The following is a 13,668-nucleotide window of genomic DNA, read 5'->3' as shown; positions in this document are numbered from 1 at the left end:
ATGTACGTGAGGCTCCATCTCACCACCTTGAGGTCATGACCTTGAGGTCAGGATCTGAACCGAAACCAAGAGTCCCATGCTTAACCCACTGCGCCACCTAGGCCTCGGGGTTTTTTTTTTAACAGTGCTTTCAAGCCCCTTCTGCCCTGAGACACCTCACTTCAGCTGTCATCCTGCTCAGGGTAAGAGGAAGGCTGCTTCCGTTCTGGGCAGTTTCCAGAACTGTGTGATATCTAATGAGCCTGTCTAGCCTCGCTGATCGGCAATCATGCCTGTGTAAGTGTGAATGTGGGTGTGATGAGAGTAGAGCAGAGATTGTCATCTGCTGTTGGTGGCCTCCTATAACATCTCCTTGGGGACAGGGAGTGGGGGTAGGGACATTTATTTATTTTTATTTTTATTTTTGGCCCCTCGGTGGGGGAACGTAGGCTGAGAAACTCAGGCCTGGCAAGCTTGCAGGTGATGAGTTCCTCCAGAAGCAAGACTGAGGGCCGAGCTGTGGAAGGGAAGTTGCTAACCAGTGCCTGGCAGGCCTGCAGGTGGCTCTGAAGCTGGAGGCCACGTGGATAATCATACAAAGTCGTCCTGAACGTCACTGCCCCCCTGTCTGGAGTCGGCTTGGCTCAGTAACAGCTCCCAGGTAAACTGCTGATGCAAAAGCTTGGGCCTCATTTCTGCTGGAATCCTGGGGGTTCACATCAGCTCCCTTTCCCCTGATTTTGTACCCAGCAGCTCAGCGCCCTGCCTTCCTGAAAGCTTGCTTCATCAGCGGGCACACAGCAATTCCTGGGAAGAATCTTCAAGACTTTCATGTTTCTGGAAACCCATTAATCAACTGGAACAGTTTTCCCAAGTGCCAGTGATAACTTTGTCTCCATCTGGGGACAGAGAGGAAGTGTCTCCCTTTTGAGAACCTGTGCACGAAGAACATGTATCAGAATGCACCCAATATAATAGAAGCACCGTTTCTTACAGAAGTAAAATAATTCTCAATCCAAAGGGATGGGAGGGAATGATCAGAGGCTAGCAGTCCTCTGCATTTGCTGGTGTGACACAGATCAGGGTGGAGGAAACTATGTCTTGCTCAGAAGAACGTGAAGAGAGGGAGTCTGGGTGCCAGGGCGCTGGCTAGCAGCCCGGGGGGGGGGGGCGGGGTGGCTCCTTGGGCTTCCAGCCTCTGGCAGATTAACCCTCTGCAGCAAGGACTGCGAGGGAGAAGCCTCGAAAGGAAAGCGCAGGGAATGCTAGCGGGCGTGAGGACAGGGAAGGGGGGAGCCGAGACTGCAGCGAGACCAAAACAGGGTGCGGCCCCGGGGGGAGGGGCTTCCCTGGGGAAAGGCGCCCGCCTGGGTGGCCTGGGTGGAGGTGGCTTCGTGGGGCGGGGAGGGGAGGGAGGGAAGGCCGGCGAGCTCGGGAGGAAGAGGACGGGCGCCTCCCGCCCCCGGGGCTGCCCGCCAGCAGCCGCACGACGAGGCGACGGCGCCCACTGGCGTCGCTTTCCCTCTCCCGGTCGGCCGGGGTTCAGGCCGGGCTGGGCGGGCCGGGTGGCGCTCGGGGCCGGGCTCCGCTTCCCCACTTTTCCTCCCTCCCTCCCTCCTCCCGGGGCCGTCCCGGGCGGCCGAGCCAATGAGCGCCGAGAGGAGGGCAGCGGGAAGCAGAGCGCGCCGGGCCGCGGCCCTCCTACCGCGCCCGGGGCCGCCGCGCCAACGCCAAGTTTGCGCCCCTGGAGTTTGCGCGCGTCGCGGCCCCCGGCCTGGTCGCTCGGTCCCCGCGAGGGAGGCGGCCGCGCGTGCCTGGGGCAGCCGCCTGTGAGCACCCGGGCTGGAGGACGGCGAGCGGGCTGACGCGGGCTGGGGCCGGGGCAGCCGCCTCCCGAAGATGCAGGATGGCAGCAGAGCCGCCGTCCAGCCTCTCCTACCGCACCACGGGCTCCACCTGCCTGCACCCGCTCAGCGAGTTCCTGGGCATCCCGCTGGACCAGGTAACCGCGGGCGGCCTGGCCGGGGCTGGGGCGTGGGCGCAGGGACCCTCCTCCCGAGCCACTGCGGGCGTGCGGGCTGGGGGAACATCTTAGCCACAACGCCCCCCCCCCCCAGCAGATTTTATAGCTACATACACTCGACAGGTGGGCTTTTTTTCTGACTTGATGTTTTTGTCCTGTAAGTGTGAAAAAAAAAATTGGTATATCCTGCAAGACAGGTTCAAATGAACTTTGTCTTTTTGAGGTTTTGGGTTGCCTCGTTTCCTGTAACCAAGTTCTAAAGTATTCTGATAAATGAATCGAGTGTTTTTTCCATCAGTGTCGTCGAGTCTTTATTATTTTTAATTTAGATATCTCTACTTAAAAGATAAGCTTGATTAGTCTGTAGGCTGTAGCCTATAGCTTTGGAACAGAGACCTGGGTTTTAGACTTTGGCGGTGAAACTTGTTAAATCAGGGGTGACAGTTATTTTGTACCATGTGCGATGTGCATGGGAAAGGGAGGAGTTAACACAAGGACACTGTGGTTTTCCGAGGGGCTTTGCTTTATTCAGTGGACTTATCCTTGAGGTCCCAGACTCCTGAGTGAGTTCGGTTTGTGGGAGAAGAGAGGCACATGGAAGTTAGTTGGACTGTTCAGGAATTGTCTGCTGCTATTAAAAAAAAAATGCAGTAATTCCTGGTAAGAAATCTGCCTAAGGGTTGAGGCTGTCTTACTCATTTTCGTCTCTTTAGGTGCTGCAGGCTAGATCTGCTATGTATTTCATAGTCAATAAATACATGTGGATTTTAATGGAATGGGGAGTGCCAGAGGCTGGCTCATTGCATTCTCGTTACTAGTGATCTTTTTTTTCTTTCTTTTCTTTTTTCTTTTTTTTTTTTTTTTTCCCAAACGGGAGTATACCCGCAGCCCTCTCCACTCACATTCCTTCTGCAAGGAGGAAGTGAGAGCTGGCTATTTGCCTTATTCAGATATTGTTTGTTGAACCACCCTTCTACCTGGCTCCCTCCAAAGATCTGATGCAGAACTCCACCTCGCCCCGCCAGTTGCCTGCTCCTCAGCTGCAAAATCCAGAAAGTTAACAAATCGGGAGAGGTATCAGATGCCCCCTGCTGCTTCTGCACATTACTCTTCAATTTGTAGTGAGAATGGGAGAGACCCAGGGACCTGGGTAAAGGCAGAGAAATACTAGCAAATCCTTTTGCTCTGAAACTACCTGAAACTCCCAGCTGAATTTCCTTAAGGGGAGTGTGTTTAGTAATACCCCTTCAGGCCCAGCCCCACCCCCATCAGAATTTATTTTAATTACATTTTCTGTTTTTTTTTTCAAGATTTTATTTATTTATTCGACAGAGATAGAGACAGCCAGCGAGAGAGGGAACACAAGCAGGGGGAGTGGGAGAGGAAGAAGCAGGCTCATAGCGGAGGAGCCTGATGTGGGGCTCGATCCCATAACACCGGGATCACGCCCTGAGCTGAAGGCAGATGCTTAACCGCTGTGCCACCCAGGCGCCCCCTACATTTTCTGTTTTAAGTTATTAGGCATTGCTAGAGAGAGAGGAATCCAGGGAGGCATTTTGTATGGAAAGGGATAGTTAGGGGACCCTGACCAGTTACAACCGGGAGGTGCTAGTATGATGTTATTAAGTGCTTTTTGACTGTATCCACCCCCAGCCCTAATCTCCTGGATTTCTGTTTTTAATTAAAAAAAAAAAAAAGAATAGAAGAGCCTTAAGGATGTTTAAGGCTGGGAGAAAGGGATTTCTGGGATAAACTGCAGGAGAAATGTGGATGAAGGAGCCCTTGTGATCTCTTAGACCTTCCGATGGCTCTAGCACTCTCTGGAAGGCTCACATCTGAGTGACTCTTGAGAAGCACGTATAGGGCAATGCCCCAGCTCGCTCTCATTTAAGGCCCGGTTTGGGGAAAATCCCAAACCATAAATAATGTGGTTTGAGGCTAAACTGTGGCTTGGGAATTTGGAAGCTTGATGTGTTTTTCTCCCTCACACTTTCAAGGCCTTTTTAAGGTCTTAGATGTCAGACTGGACCCGCTCTGCCAGCAAACTTCTTTTGTGACCGCTGGCTGGTATTCAACCTCTAAGAGCCCCAGTGTCCTCATGGGTAAAATCAGAGCCACATTTTGGAGTTGAGAAATTTTATGTAGATATAAAATGCCCTACATCCGAAAGGTCCTTCATTCAGACAGGGTCCCAGCGGGAAACAGAATTTAACTCAACGGGTTGTAATGAAGGAATTTTAATGAACTACCTAGAGGGATGTGGGCAGCATTCAGGGGATGGTGTTCAGGTGGCCGCGGAAGGGGAAAGGGGAAGATGTCCTGTGACCATTGCCCAGAGAGAGTTGGATCCAGCGCCTGCTGGGATGCCGGTGGGAAGCAGAAAGAGAACCTCAGCCCTTCTCTCCACCCCACATCCCTTCTGTCTCAAAGTGGTCAGACCCTGCCCATGGGTGGCTGGCCTGGGGTGCCCCAGGGTGGGGGTGCGGTCTGCAGGGTCTCCACCCCCGGCATAGAACTTGGAAGAGAAAGGTAGAGCCATATCTGGAGGGCAGGCCAAGGACAACAGCACAGTCCTTAATAAATGTTTGCTTCTGTCCCATTTAGGAGTGACTAGTTACTGGCCTACAATATGCTGAAAATGATAAACTGTATTTCTGGTTACTCAGCTAGCTCTTTGTATGCCCCTGGAAGACGTTGTGTCTTTTTCCCCATCTTCACATTTCATGCTTATATTAATAATTTCTGAATTGAAGGCCCTTCCGAGAATGTCTTTGGCTTCTGGGTGTTTCCATGTGGAGTAGCTTATTATTTGCAAAAACTGAAATGTCCGTTGAGCATCCTACTATGTGAGTGAAGGACTCTTTTCTTATTTTTCATTTGCTCCTTTCGTTTGTCTGTTCTGTGAACTCCTGGGGGAAGCTTGGGATCGTGTGGAAAAGTCTATGGTTTTCATTTCCAAGGACTTTACTAGGCTGACATCCTCCTAAAGACGTTAAATGTAAAATCATCTTCTTTAATTAGAAACTGAGCAGAACACAGAATTCAGATGCCGAGGGCAGGACATGAATTATGGCGTAGGAACCTCCCCACGTGCTTCACAGATGAGTTTGTTGGAAGTGGCATGTCTAAAACAGCCCATCTCTGCCTGTCTAGCAAGTATGGTGCTCGGCAACTAGTAAGATTATTCAGCTAGAAAGCTTCACTTACCCAGGATAAATTCGGCAAGAGCATTTCCTTTCCCATTTAGAGTGAATCAGGGAGCAAAGGATAAGGGTTTTGCCTTATTTTTTAAGTCATCTGCTCATGCCCTCTCGACTTGGTTTTGGTTGTGGAGTGTGTCATGATCTGCCTTTAAACTAACCATAGCTTTCAAAGTTTGCAAGACTGGTTTAGCCCCCGTGATGGATGGAGAGTGTTGACGTTATTCATTCGCGTGGTGTGTGATCATATCCTAGGAGTTGTGAAAGCTGAGAAAGAAAGTTTGCTGGCTTTAAGGAATTTACAATTGAAAAGGGGGGGAGTGGCGAGGAGCTCTGGGTGCCAAGGCTGTTTTTACCCACCATCACCCCAAACTTTTGCGTGTTTCCATGAAGTATCAATTCGTTGTTGAATTAGGATTCCTTGTCTGGGTTTCATCCCCCCACCCCCCCAATCAGATAAAGGGGAAAGGGAAAAATAGCCCAGGACAGAAGAACTCAGGAAATGGTCTTGAGATGAAAGCAGCAAAGGTTTAGGACAATGAACGTAAGCTTGCGTTATAGTTTAAAAGGCTGGGGGAACAAAGACCTGCTCTAAAGACCTGGCATTCTTGACCAGTGGTGAGACCAGTAGTGAGTTTCCATTATTCTGCTGGGGCCTCTGACCACAAAGTTTCTTTCCTTGCCTGGAGCTTTTCGTCACTGGTTGGTTCCCTTGTCCATTCTTGGAAAGCCCAACCTTCACATCTCTTCTTACCTCAATCTTGCCCTTGGTGCAAAGCTCAGCTCACATTCCACACTCATTATTCAGTCAATTAAATATTTATCTAATGCTCTCAGTGCCCGGTCCCTGGCCAGGCAGTAGAAATACAAGGATGAAAAAAATCCAGGTCCCTGTCCCGGAAGAGTTTCTGTACCAGTAGAGGAGACAAAGGACCCGTGTAAGTCACAAGTGCTGTATACTCACCAGCTCGTGCAGATGCTAACAGAGGTTTGTAGATGGCACCCTGGTGGAACCGAGAAAAGAAAGGCACAGGACATGTGGGATTCCTGTAGAATTTACTATTTACCTTTGACACGCTTTACATTTGACACTTAGGAAGCATTCTCTCCTATTTTGAATTAGCTTGCTGCGTTTATATGCTGAATTTCCAACTAATTTAAAGCCTCCTCGAGGTAGAGATTGTATTCCTCCTTGTGTTCCAAGGAAATAGTGGGTACTCAACAAATATGTATCATTAGTAACAAATGCGCCAATGATAATGATATGCATTATCAAACGTCAGCATACAGAAGCTTGTTTTTAAAGCCGACAGCGGATCGGCCTTTGTAGGGGGAAGGGTCCTTTGCCTAACCCACCCCCTCCATTGATGCTGCCTCCAGGCTGTTCCCTTGGGTTTCTGACTTGAACAGTCTGCTCTGCCCCTTGGGGCTTTCCAGTTCATCCCAGCTCAGGTTGGGTGCGGGCTCAGCCCGGCAGAAAGCTACTTTAGTTTTCTTTTTTGGCCTCAGTAGTTCCTGCAAAGTCAGGTCTGCTCTCCCCTTAATACCTCTTCATTGCCTGATATTGAAAATGATTGGCTAGCAGGAGAAAAATACGTTGGTGGGACTGCAAACACATAGTGAGCTGTGTTCCCCCAGAATTCCTTTGGGTGCTTTGGGCTGTGATGATTCGAACGGGAATACAGTGGGGCTCATCCTCAAAAATCTCGCTGGGTGAGGCAGGGACAGATGCGTCAACTGGTGTAACTCACGTGCTGTACCTGGACCAGCATCAGCCTGGACACTGGTTAAAAATGTGCATTCTCTGCCTAGTGCCCCCATCTGCTGCTCTGGGGGCAGGCACTGCCCTGGGTGGTTTAGTGAGCCACCCCACAGTCTGAGAACCAGTGCTGCACTCAGCTCACTGGGATACAAATTAATCAAGCATAGTGGAGGCAGAATGGAGGGAAAGATCTACTCTGCTTTGTTGTGGGGAGGGGATGAGGTGTGGTTGTCAGGGAGAATCTCACAGGTGAGGAAGGCACAAGTCGGGTCTTGCAGGGTGGAGAGTTTATCAGGCACAGTGGGCAGAAAGAACAGCACATACAGAGGTGTGGACCAGTGAAACTGTGCTTTGTTCTAGGACCTGAGAGCCCACTGAAGTGGGTGGTGGGCTGCTGGGTGCGGACTGAGGGATCTGGGTTGGGGAAGGGGGGGTGGTCACGCCACCAGGAAGCTGAAGGACTCTGGTGAGGTGTTTGCACTTCATCCTGCAGACCAAGGGTCTGTAACCTTTTTCTGTAAAGGGCCAGACAGTAGATATTTTGGCTTCACAGGCCCCGCAGCCTGTTAACAACTACTCAACTCTGTCATTGCATGAAAGCAGCCATAGGTAATAAGTAAATAATTGGCCATGGCTGTATTCTCACGAAACTTCATTAATGGACACTTCTGAAATTTGAGTTTCATATTTTTTTTTTTTACGGCTCTAGAAAATTATATGTCATTTTTTTTTTTTTTTTTAAAGATTTTACCCACCCATTTGACACAGAGAGAGAGCACGCACACAAGCAGGGGGAGCGTCAGGGAGAGGGACAAACAGACTCTCCGCTGAGCAGGGAATCCTACCATGGGGCTTGATCCCAGGACCCTGGGATCATGACCTGAGCCGAAGGCAGACACTTAACTGACTGAGCCACCCAGGCATCCATGTATGTCTTTAAAAAAATTTTTTTTACTTAAATTCAAATTAGTTGGCATATACTGTATTATTAGTTTCAGGGATAGAATTTAATGATCCGTCAATTACCTATAACAGTCAGTGCTCATTACATCAGAGTTTCATCTGATTTTTAATGCATCAGGAAATTTTCTTCTCGATCATTTTCAACCCTTAAAAAATAAAAAACACTTTTTTTTTTTTTTTTTTTTTTTTAAGCAGGCAGTCCACACAAAAACAGGCAGTGGGCAGGATTTGGCCCGAGGACTGGATTTTGCAGACCCTTTCTAGAGACTCATTGTCCTTAGATTTTGGTGCATGTTTCTGGGATCTGGCCCAGACTGGGGAATGCAAATGTCAGGGTGGAGGGGCTCCCCAGGTGATTCTCAGGCCAACTGAAGTTTAGGGCCACCGCTACCATCAAAGGGAGGGCCCCAAAGGGCTTAAGTCCTGCAAAGATTTTCACTTTGTGACATTTTGTGAAGTGGTGTGGGACTCCTGGCCGAAGGCTGCAGGAAAGGAGGCGGGGCGGGGTCCGAGGGTGAGTGAAGGTGTAGGGCCGTCTTTTTGGGGCAGTGGAGAAAGAGGCGCCCCAGGTCAATTTAATGCGCTGCTGAGTGTAACCAACCCACTGAAAATCACACGTTTTTAGAGGCACGAGTTTGTGCCAACATGTGATTTTTCTCTTTCCGCAGCTCCTCCCAGGAGCAAAAGTAAAACCGTTGGACGTTTGCAGAGAAGGTTGCTGGAAAGTTAAGAAGGAAAGGTGTTGAAAGATGCTGACAAGTACTTGGAAGGGATGGGAATGAGAAGGGAAACAGCCCCTTCTCATTGGAGTTTGGAGGGACGCTGAGGGGCAGGTGGAGAGGAAGGGAGGCAGCTGGGGGCTGGTGGAGTGGAAGATTCTAGGGAAGCTTTTCCGGGCAATGACGAAAGTCTGGGTGTGGACGTGGGAGGAGGGCTGACAGTGGGGCTCAGCCAGCCCTGGGAACCGGGGGATTTGGCAGACTTCCTCCCAAAGATTGAAGCAGGTGAACTGGGGGATGTGAGCTGGAGGAAAAGGCCGAGCGGTAGCGAAGCGCTCTAGGTTGGTAGATTCTGAGAGTGTGAGGCCAGGCTGGAGAGGGCAGTGCCTGCTCTCAGGTGCTCGAACACCTGCCCTGCTCGCACCACCAAGGCTAGGAGGGAAGGAAGAGAGCTGGGAAGGCACTGAGGGTTTTGGGTAGAGCAGAGGGAGGGCTTTGCGGAGGTCAGCAGAGGGAGGGAGGTCTGCGGTGGGATGATGAGTCATGGAGGAGGAGGAAGTCAGGAGTGGCAAGTGGTTGCAAGTTGACAAGGGGAGCTTGGTGGCTGGGCACTAGGGTTGGGATGAATGGCAGGCTTCTTTCTGGGCAGGTCGGGCTGGCCCCTCAGGGATCCTGGACCGATCCTGAACACTGCGGTCTTTCCTGGGTCTGTGCATGAATGTGGTAGAAAGTTCCGTGGTGGTTCAGAGGAGGTAGAGGGCATCTTGCAGACACGGTCTGAGAATATCAAGCGATAAGATGTGTTGAGGGCAAGACTCTTGAGGAAGAAACTCCAAATTCCATAGAATCGAGAGGACAGGGCTGGTGGAGTTGGGGACTGTCCCTCAGTCCGGCCCTGCAGGAGAATGAGCAGTCTCCATTCGAGGGGACTCTGGGGGAGTCCGGGAGTTGGGTGGCCCCACTGGAAAGTGCTGACCGCTGTCTCAATCTGGTGGCTTAACTTGACAATAATTGAAGGGAGAACGGGGAGAGTGCAGGAGTGACCATAAACTTCCCGGCATTTTAAGCAGAAGCCTAGTGCGGCCCGGAGCATACAAGAGGAACAAGAGGTGGTTCTTCACAACCTGGCCTCAGTTTACCTGTCTGGCTTAATGACACCAGCAACTCTGTATATTGAATGCTTGTGCTATCAGCCATCCAGCCATCCAGTCGGCTGCTCTGCGCACATTATCTCATTTAACTGGTATGACCACACTGAAAGCTATGCCAAACGTTTCCACTGAAGCAGTGGGCCTAGGCAGAGGTGGGATTTGAACCCAGGGCTGTCTGACGGCTGTGCTCCTAGGCACTGCACTGCAGGCCACCCACCACTTACTGCCCTGTGCACCGTGCTGTCACCGCAGGGGACTGTTGATGTCTTGCACCTCAGTGCAGTGTGCCTTTCGCACCTGCCGGCTTCCTGCCCGCACCCTTCCCTCTCTCCGAGCCTCGTCCTTCCCGGTTCTCATTTCCTAGCTCACCTCCTCCTGCTCTCTGTCACCCTGGCCTTGCTGTCTCCCTGTGCTCCCGGGCCAGATGGGTCCCTTCTTTTTTTTCCTGTCTCCCCACAGCACTCTGCATACCACATCACGGGTCTTACCTTATGTCTTTGATATGTATTGGTCTTTCTGCCCTGCCTGGCTTGGGAGGCTTCTTTCAATAGGTCCTTAGTAAGCACCATATGCCAAATACTGGGTGAGAGTGGGGATACAGAGATTAGTGAGGGTCTGTGCCCGGGGTCTAGCCAGGCGTGGGGTAGTGGGGACTCCTGGGAACCGCTGCCTTAGGAGGAGAAGGGGAATGTGCTGGGCTGGGGCCAGGTGGGACGGGCAGAATATTCCAGGAAGAGGACGCTGTTTGAGCAAAGGTACTGACTGGGACTTGACTGGAGAAAAGGTGCACATTCTTTGTGGGCGGTGACTGAAGATGAATCTTCGTCGTCTCGGTGTGCTTAGTACAGTGCAGGAATTTAATAAACGTTTATCGAAGTGGAATTTTATTTACATTCTTGCATTGGAATGAAGGAGTAAATTAAGTTAGACTTGGGAGCCAGTTCATTTTACCAACTGGTTAGGTCTGTATCTTGTTATTTGGAACCTGCATTTCGGTTGATAGGCCTGTCTCTGATGGAGAAGTTAATGGAAGGCCCGGTTGCGGATAGTTGGAGGTCATGCCTGGCTTGTTGAAACGTAAAATTCTCCATTTTCATTTTCATCACGTGGAGTCTCTTGATGTATGCATTGCTTGGAGTTATAAATGCAGATAGTAATGTCAGTTCGGGGCCAGTGTTCTCAGATTTGTGTGAACAACCCGGGGAAGTCTCCTATAGCAGCCCATGGTCAAGTCCCATGTGTCAAAGGTGCCACATACCCAAGAACGTCTAGGAGTCTTGCAGCACGGCCTCTGAATTACATTTGTCAAGAAAGATTTCTGAAAAAGATTCTGTCTCAGGAGATATAATCTGGAAATATGTTTTGTAGCAGCAACTTGTAAAAGGAATTCAGAATGTGTAACTTAATAACAGTACTTGGTGATGTGCTTTCCAGAAGCTTTCTATTTTAAGTAAGTCAACCCTTTCAGTAAACAAGATAAAGGGGAAACTTGCTGCAGTCTTATTAATGGCAATTTCTTGCAGTTTCGCCAAGGATCAGTGTAATCAGTGGGGAAAGTAACTTCATGTAGTTTATACTGGTTAAAAATGTGCTTTATCGAAAGACCACCATCCCTTTGGGCTTACGAAATGTGACCACCTACCAACAGGATGGACTCATGGACCCGTCTGTAATGCGTTTTGTAGTTATCCAGAAGATGTGCCCTTGGTGAATCAGGTGTCGACCCCCATGTAATAGTGGGACAACTTCTACGGTTCTGAGTGGTTAATCTTTTATGTGTTAGTAATATCAATCTGATTAGAAGCAGGGTTTGGAAAGTCCGTAGCAGCATTAAAGCAATTTTAAATGTTGAATGCAGATTTCTGCGCTGATAGTGTTGGGGATTTCCCAACCTTCTTATTACAAATATTCCATTCTCAGGTGTATTTACCAAACAACAACTCAGAGCTCAGGTTCTAGTCTCATTTGCAAAAGAGCGAAGGAGGGGGGTGCGCTTGAACAGTTTTTGTTCCGGTGGTTCTAACTTCTTACTTCAAACAAGGAATGAAAATGAAAAAGACAGTGGTTTGTCTCCCCCCAGCACCCCCAGTGAGCAGAGGTAGTCAGCAGGAGGTTGCTAAGGCCTGGAGGAAGTTGCTAAATTCAAAAGTCATTTTGTGAAATTCCATGAAGTGGTTTAACTGTGAATGTCACTAAGTTAAAGCCTATTCTTTTTTTCCCCCTCGGCATTATATTTTACTCTTTGTTTTTAATTAATTAATTAATTAAAATCTTAACAATTATTTTTAACTAATTTTGTGCTTTTTATTTTGTATAAGTACAGTAAAAAAAATTAGTTTTCTGATGTGGTAGCTTATATGCTTAGTATCAAAATCACAGAAAAGAGGATATAATGAGGGGTGTCCCCCCCCCCCCCCCCCGCTTCCCTTCCTTTGCAGCTGCCTGGATCCCCTCCCTGCCAGTGGCATCCTTTCAGAAGCAGGCTGTGCACACTCATGCACAGAATCTTTTTGTCTGTTTTTCTGATAGTGTACGGCTCTTCCACTCCTTGCTTTTTTTTTTTTTTTTTAACTTAATAGTGGTCTCGTAGGGAGCGATTCGTATCTGTATATACAGAGCTCTTGTGACATTTGACTTCCTTTCTGCCTTTTACTGAGAGTTCTGTTTCTGTGCTTCCAGGAAGAGCGTTGTCCCTTAGCCAAGGCTGACAGTGTTGGTGGGGGTGGTGGGCGAGGAGGTTGGGGAGGGGTCTTCCCACGTTGGCACCGCCTCCTCTGGTCTCATTCCCAAGGACAATGGTACTAAACAGCAAAAATTCAACCGAGTGAATTTAAAGATCAAATTGGTTTTATTCAGCCTTTCATGAATCGGGCAGCATCTCTTCTAGCAACAGAAAGGAGCTCCACCAAGCTGTGGAAAAGGGAAGATTTTTAAATGCAGAAAGTTGGGGAGGACAGGAGAAAGAAATTATTATCAAAGAATGCATTGTTTCAGGCAAGGTCCCCTTCCTAAGGGGATCAGAAGGGTCTCTTGGGAGGGATTATCTCACTAGCGCTGACCAGATAATTCCAAGTTGATTGATTAAAGTTTACATTCCTAGGGAGTTGAAACTGCCCTTAGGTTCGGTATTAAGTCTTTGCTGATTGGGACTTAGCACAGGTGACTCCAATTTAGGCCTGCTTTCTCCTTTATAATGACAGAAAGCGCCAAGGACCCCTTCCAATAGCTGCATGTGGTGGGGAGAGATTGGGGCCTGTTGCCGGTTTCCCCTCAGATGGAGAGAAGTACACTCTGGAGTGAGGATGAGAATATGAAAGATCCCTGCAATCCTCGAGTCCCAGGGATGAAAATGGCTCTGCCTCTAACCAGCCTGGCATGGGCTGCACTTGCCCAGACCTCTTGGTATGCCCATCTGCCAGAAACCTATTTAAGGTCTCAAAGTCTGTGATTGCAGAATCTTCAATAGTAGCAAGGAAGGCTTGGTTTTACATCACAAAGAAACACTTTTTGAGGGTAAAGCCCACAAACCATGGTCTTTATTTTCCACCTTTTAGTGGATGTAGCTACAAGGATTGTACATATATAATTTACTTTCTTATTTCTGCAAATGAAATGTGTGCATTTTGGTGCACGTTGGCTGAAGTGAGTTAACCTTTGGGGTTCTGGAATCGTCTCTCTTCTCTCACCTCTGTTGGGGTGGAAGAAATTTTCTTTGCCCTTCACAGACCTTCTAGCTGGACTAGGAATCAAATTGACATGAGACAGATTAACAGGAGAAAATCAAATTTAATAGGGTATGTACAAGGAATCCATACGAACATGGAAATTCCAAAGACAGGCCGTATGAAGAGGGGCTGAGCTATATGACATC

At 49.0% G+C, this 13,668-nt stretch overlaps 1 protein-coding gene across 2 annotated transcripts in view; it reads left to right on the top strand.

The window, feature by feature from the left end:
* Positions 1 to 1,639: 1,639 nt before the first annotated feature.
* Positions 1,640 to 13,668, top strand: part of MBOAT1 (membrane bound glycerophospholipid O-acyltransferase 1) — a 107,894-nt gene continuing 95,865 nt past the window's right edge. The window contains exon 1 of one of the 2 annotated variants that reach the window (XM_045795724.2): positions 1,640 to 1,981. In XM_045795724.2, coding sequence (XP_045651680.1) covers positions 1,886 to 1,981 — 96 coding nt within the window. In that variant the 5' untranslated portion in view covers positions 1,640 to 1,885. The remainder of the gene's footprint in view (positions 1,982 to 13,668) is intronic. The other variant, XM_087858094.1, reaches the window with a different exon arrangement.

This window comes from Ursus americanus, chromosome 32, assembly GCF_024610735.1.
Source record: "Ursus americanus isolate L20-20 chromosome 32, mUrsAme1.1.p, whole genome shotgun sequence".
NCBI classification, from domain to species: Eukaryota; Metazoa; Chordata; class Mammalia; order Carnivora; family Ursidae; genus Ursus; species Ursus americanus.
Note: the sequence above shows the minus strand (reverse complement) of the source record. Positions and strands in the feature narration are given on the sequence as shown.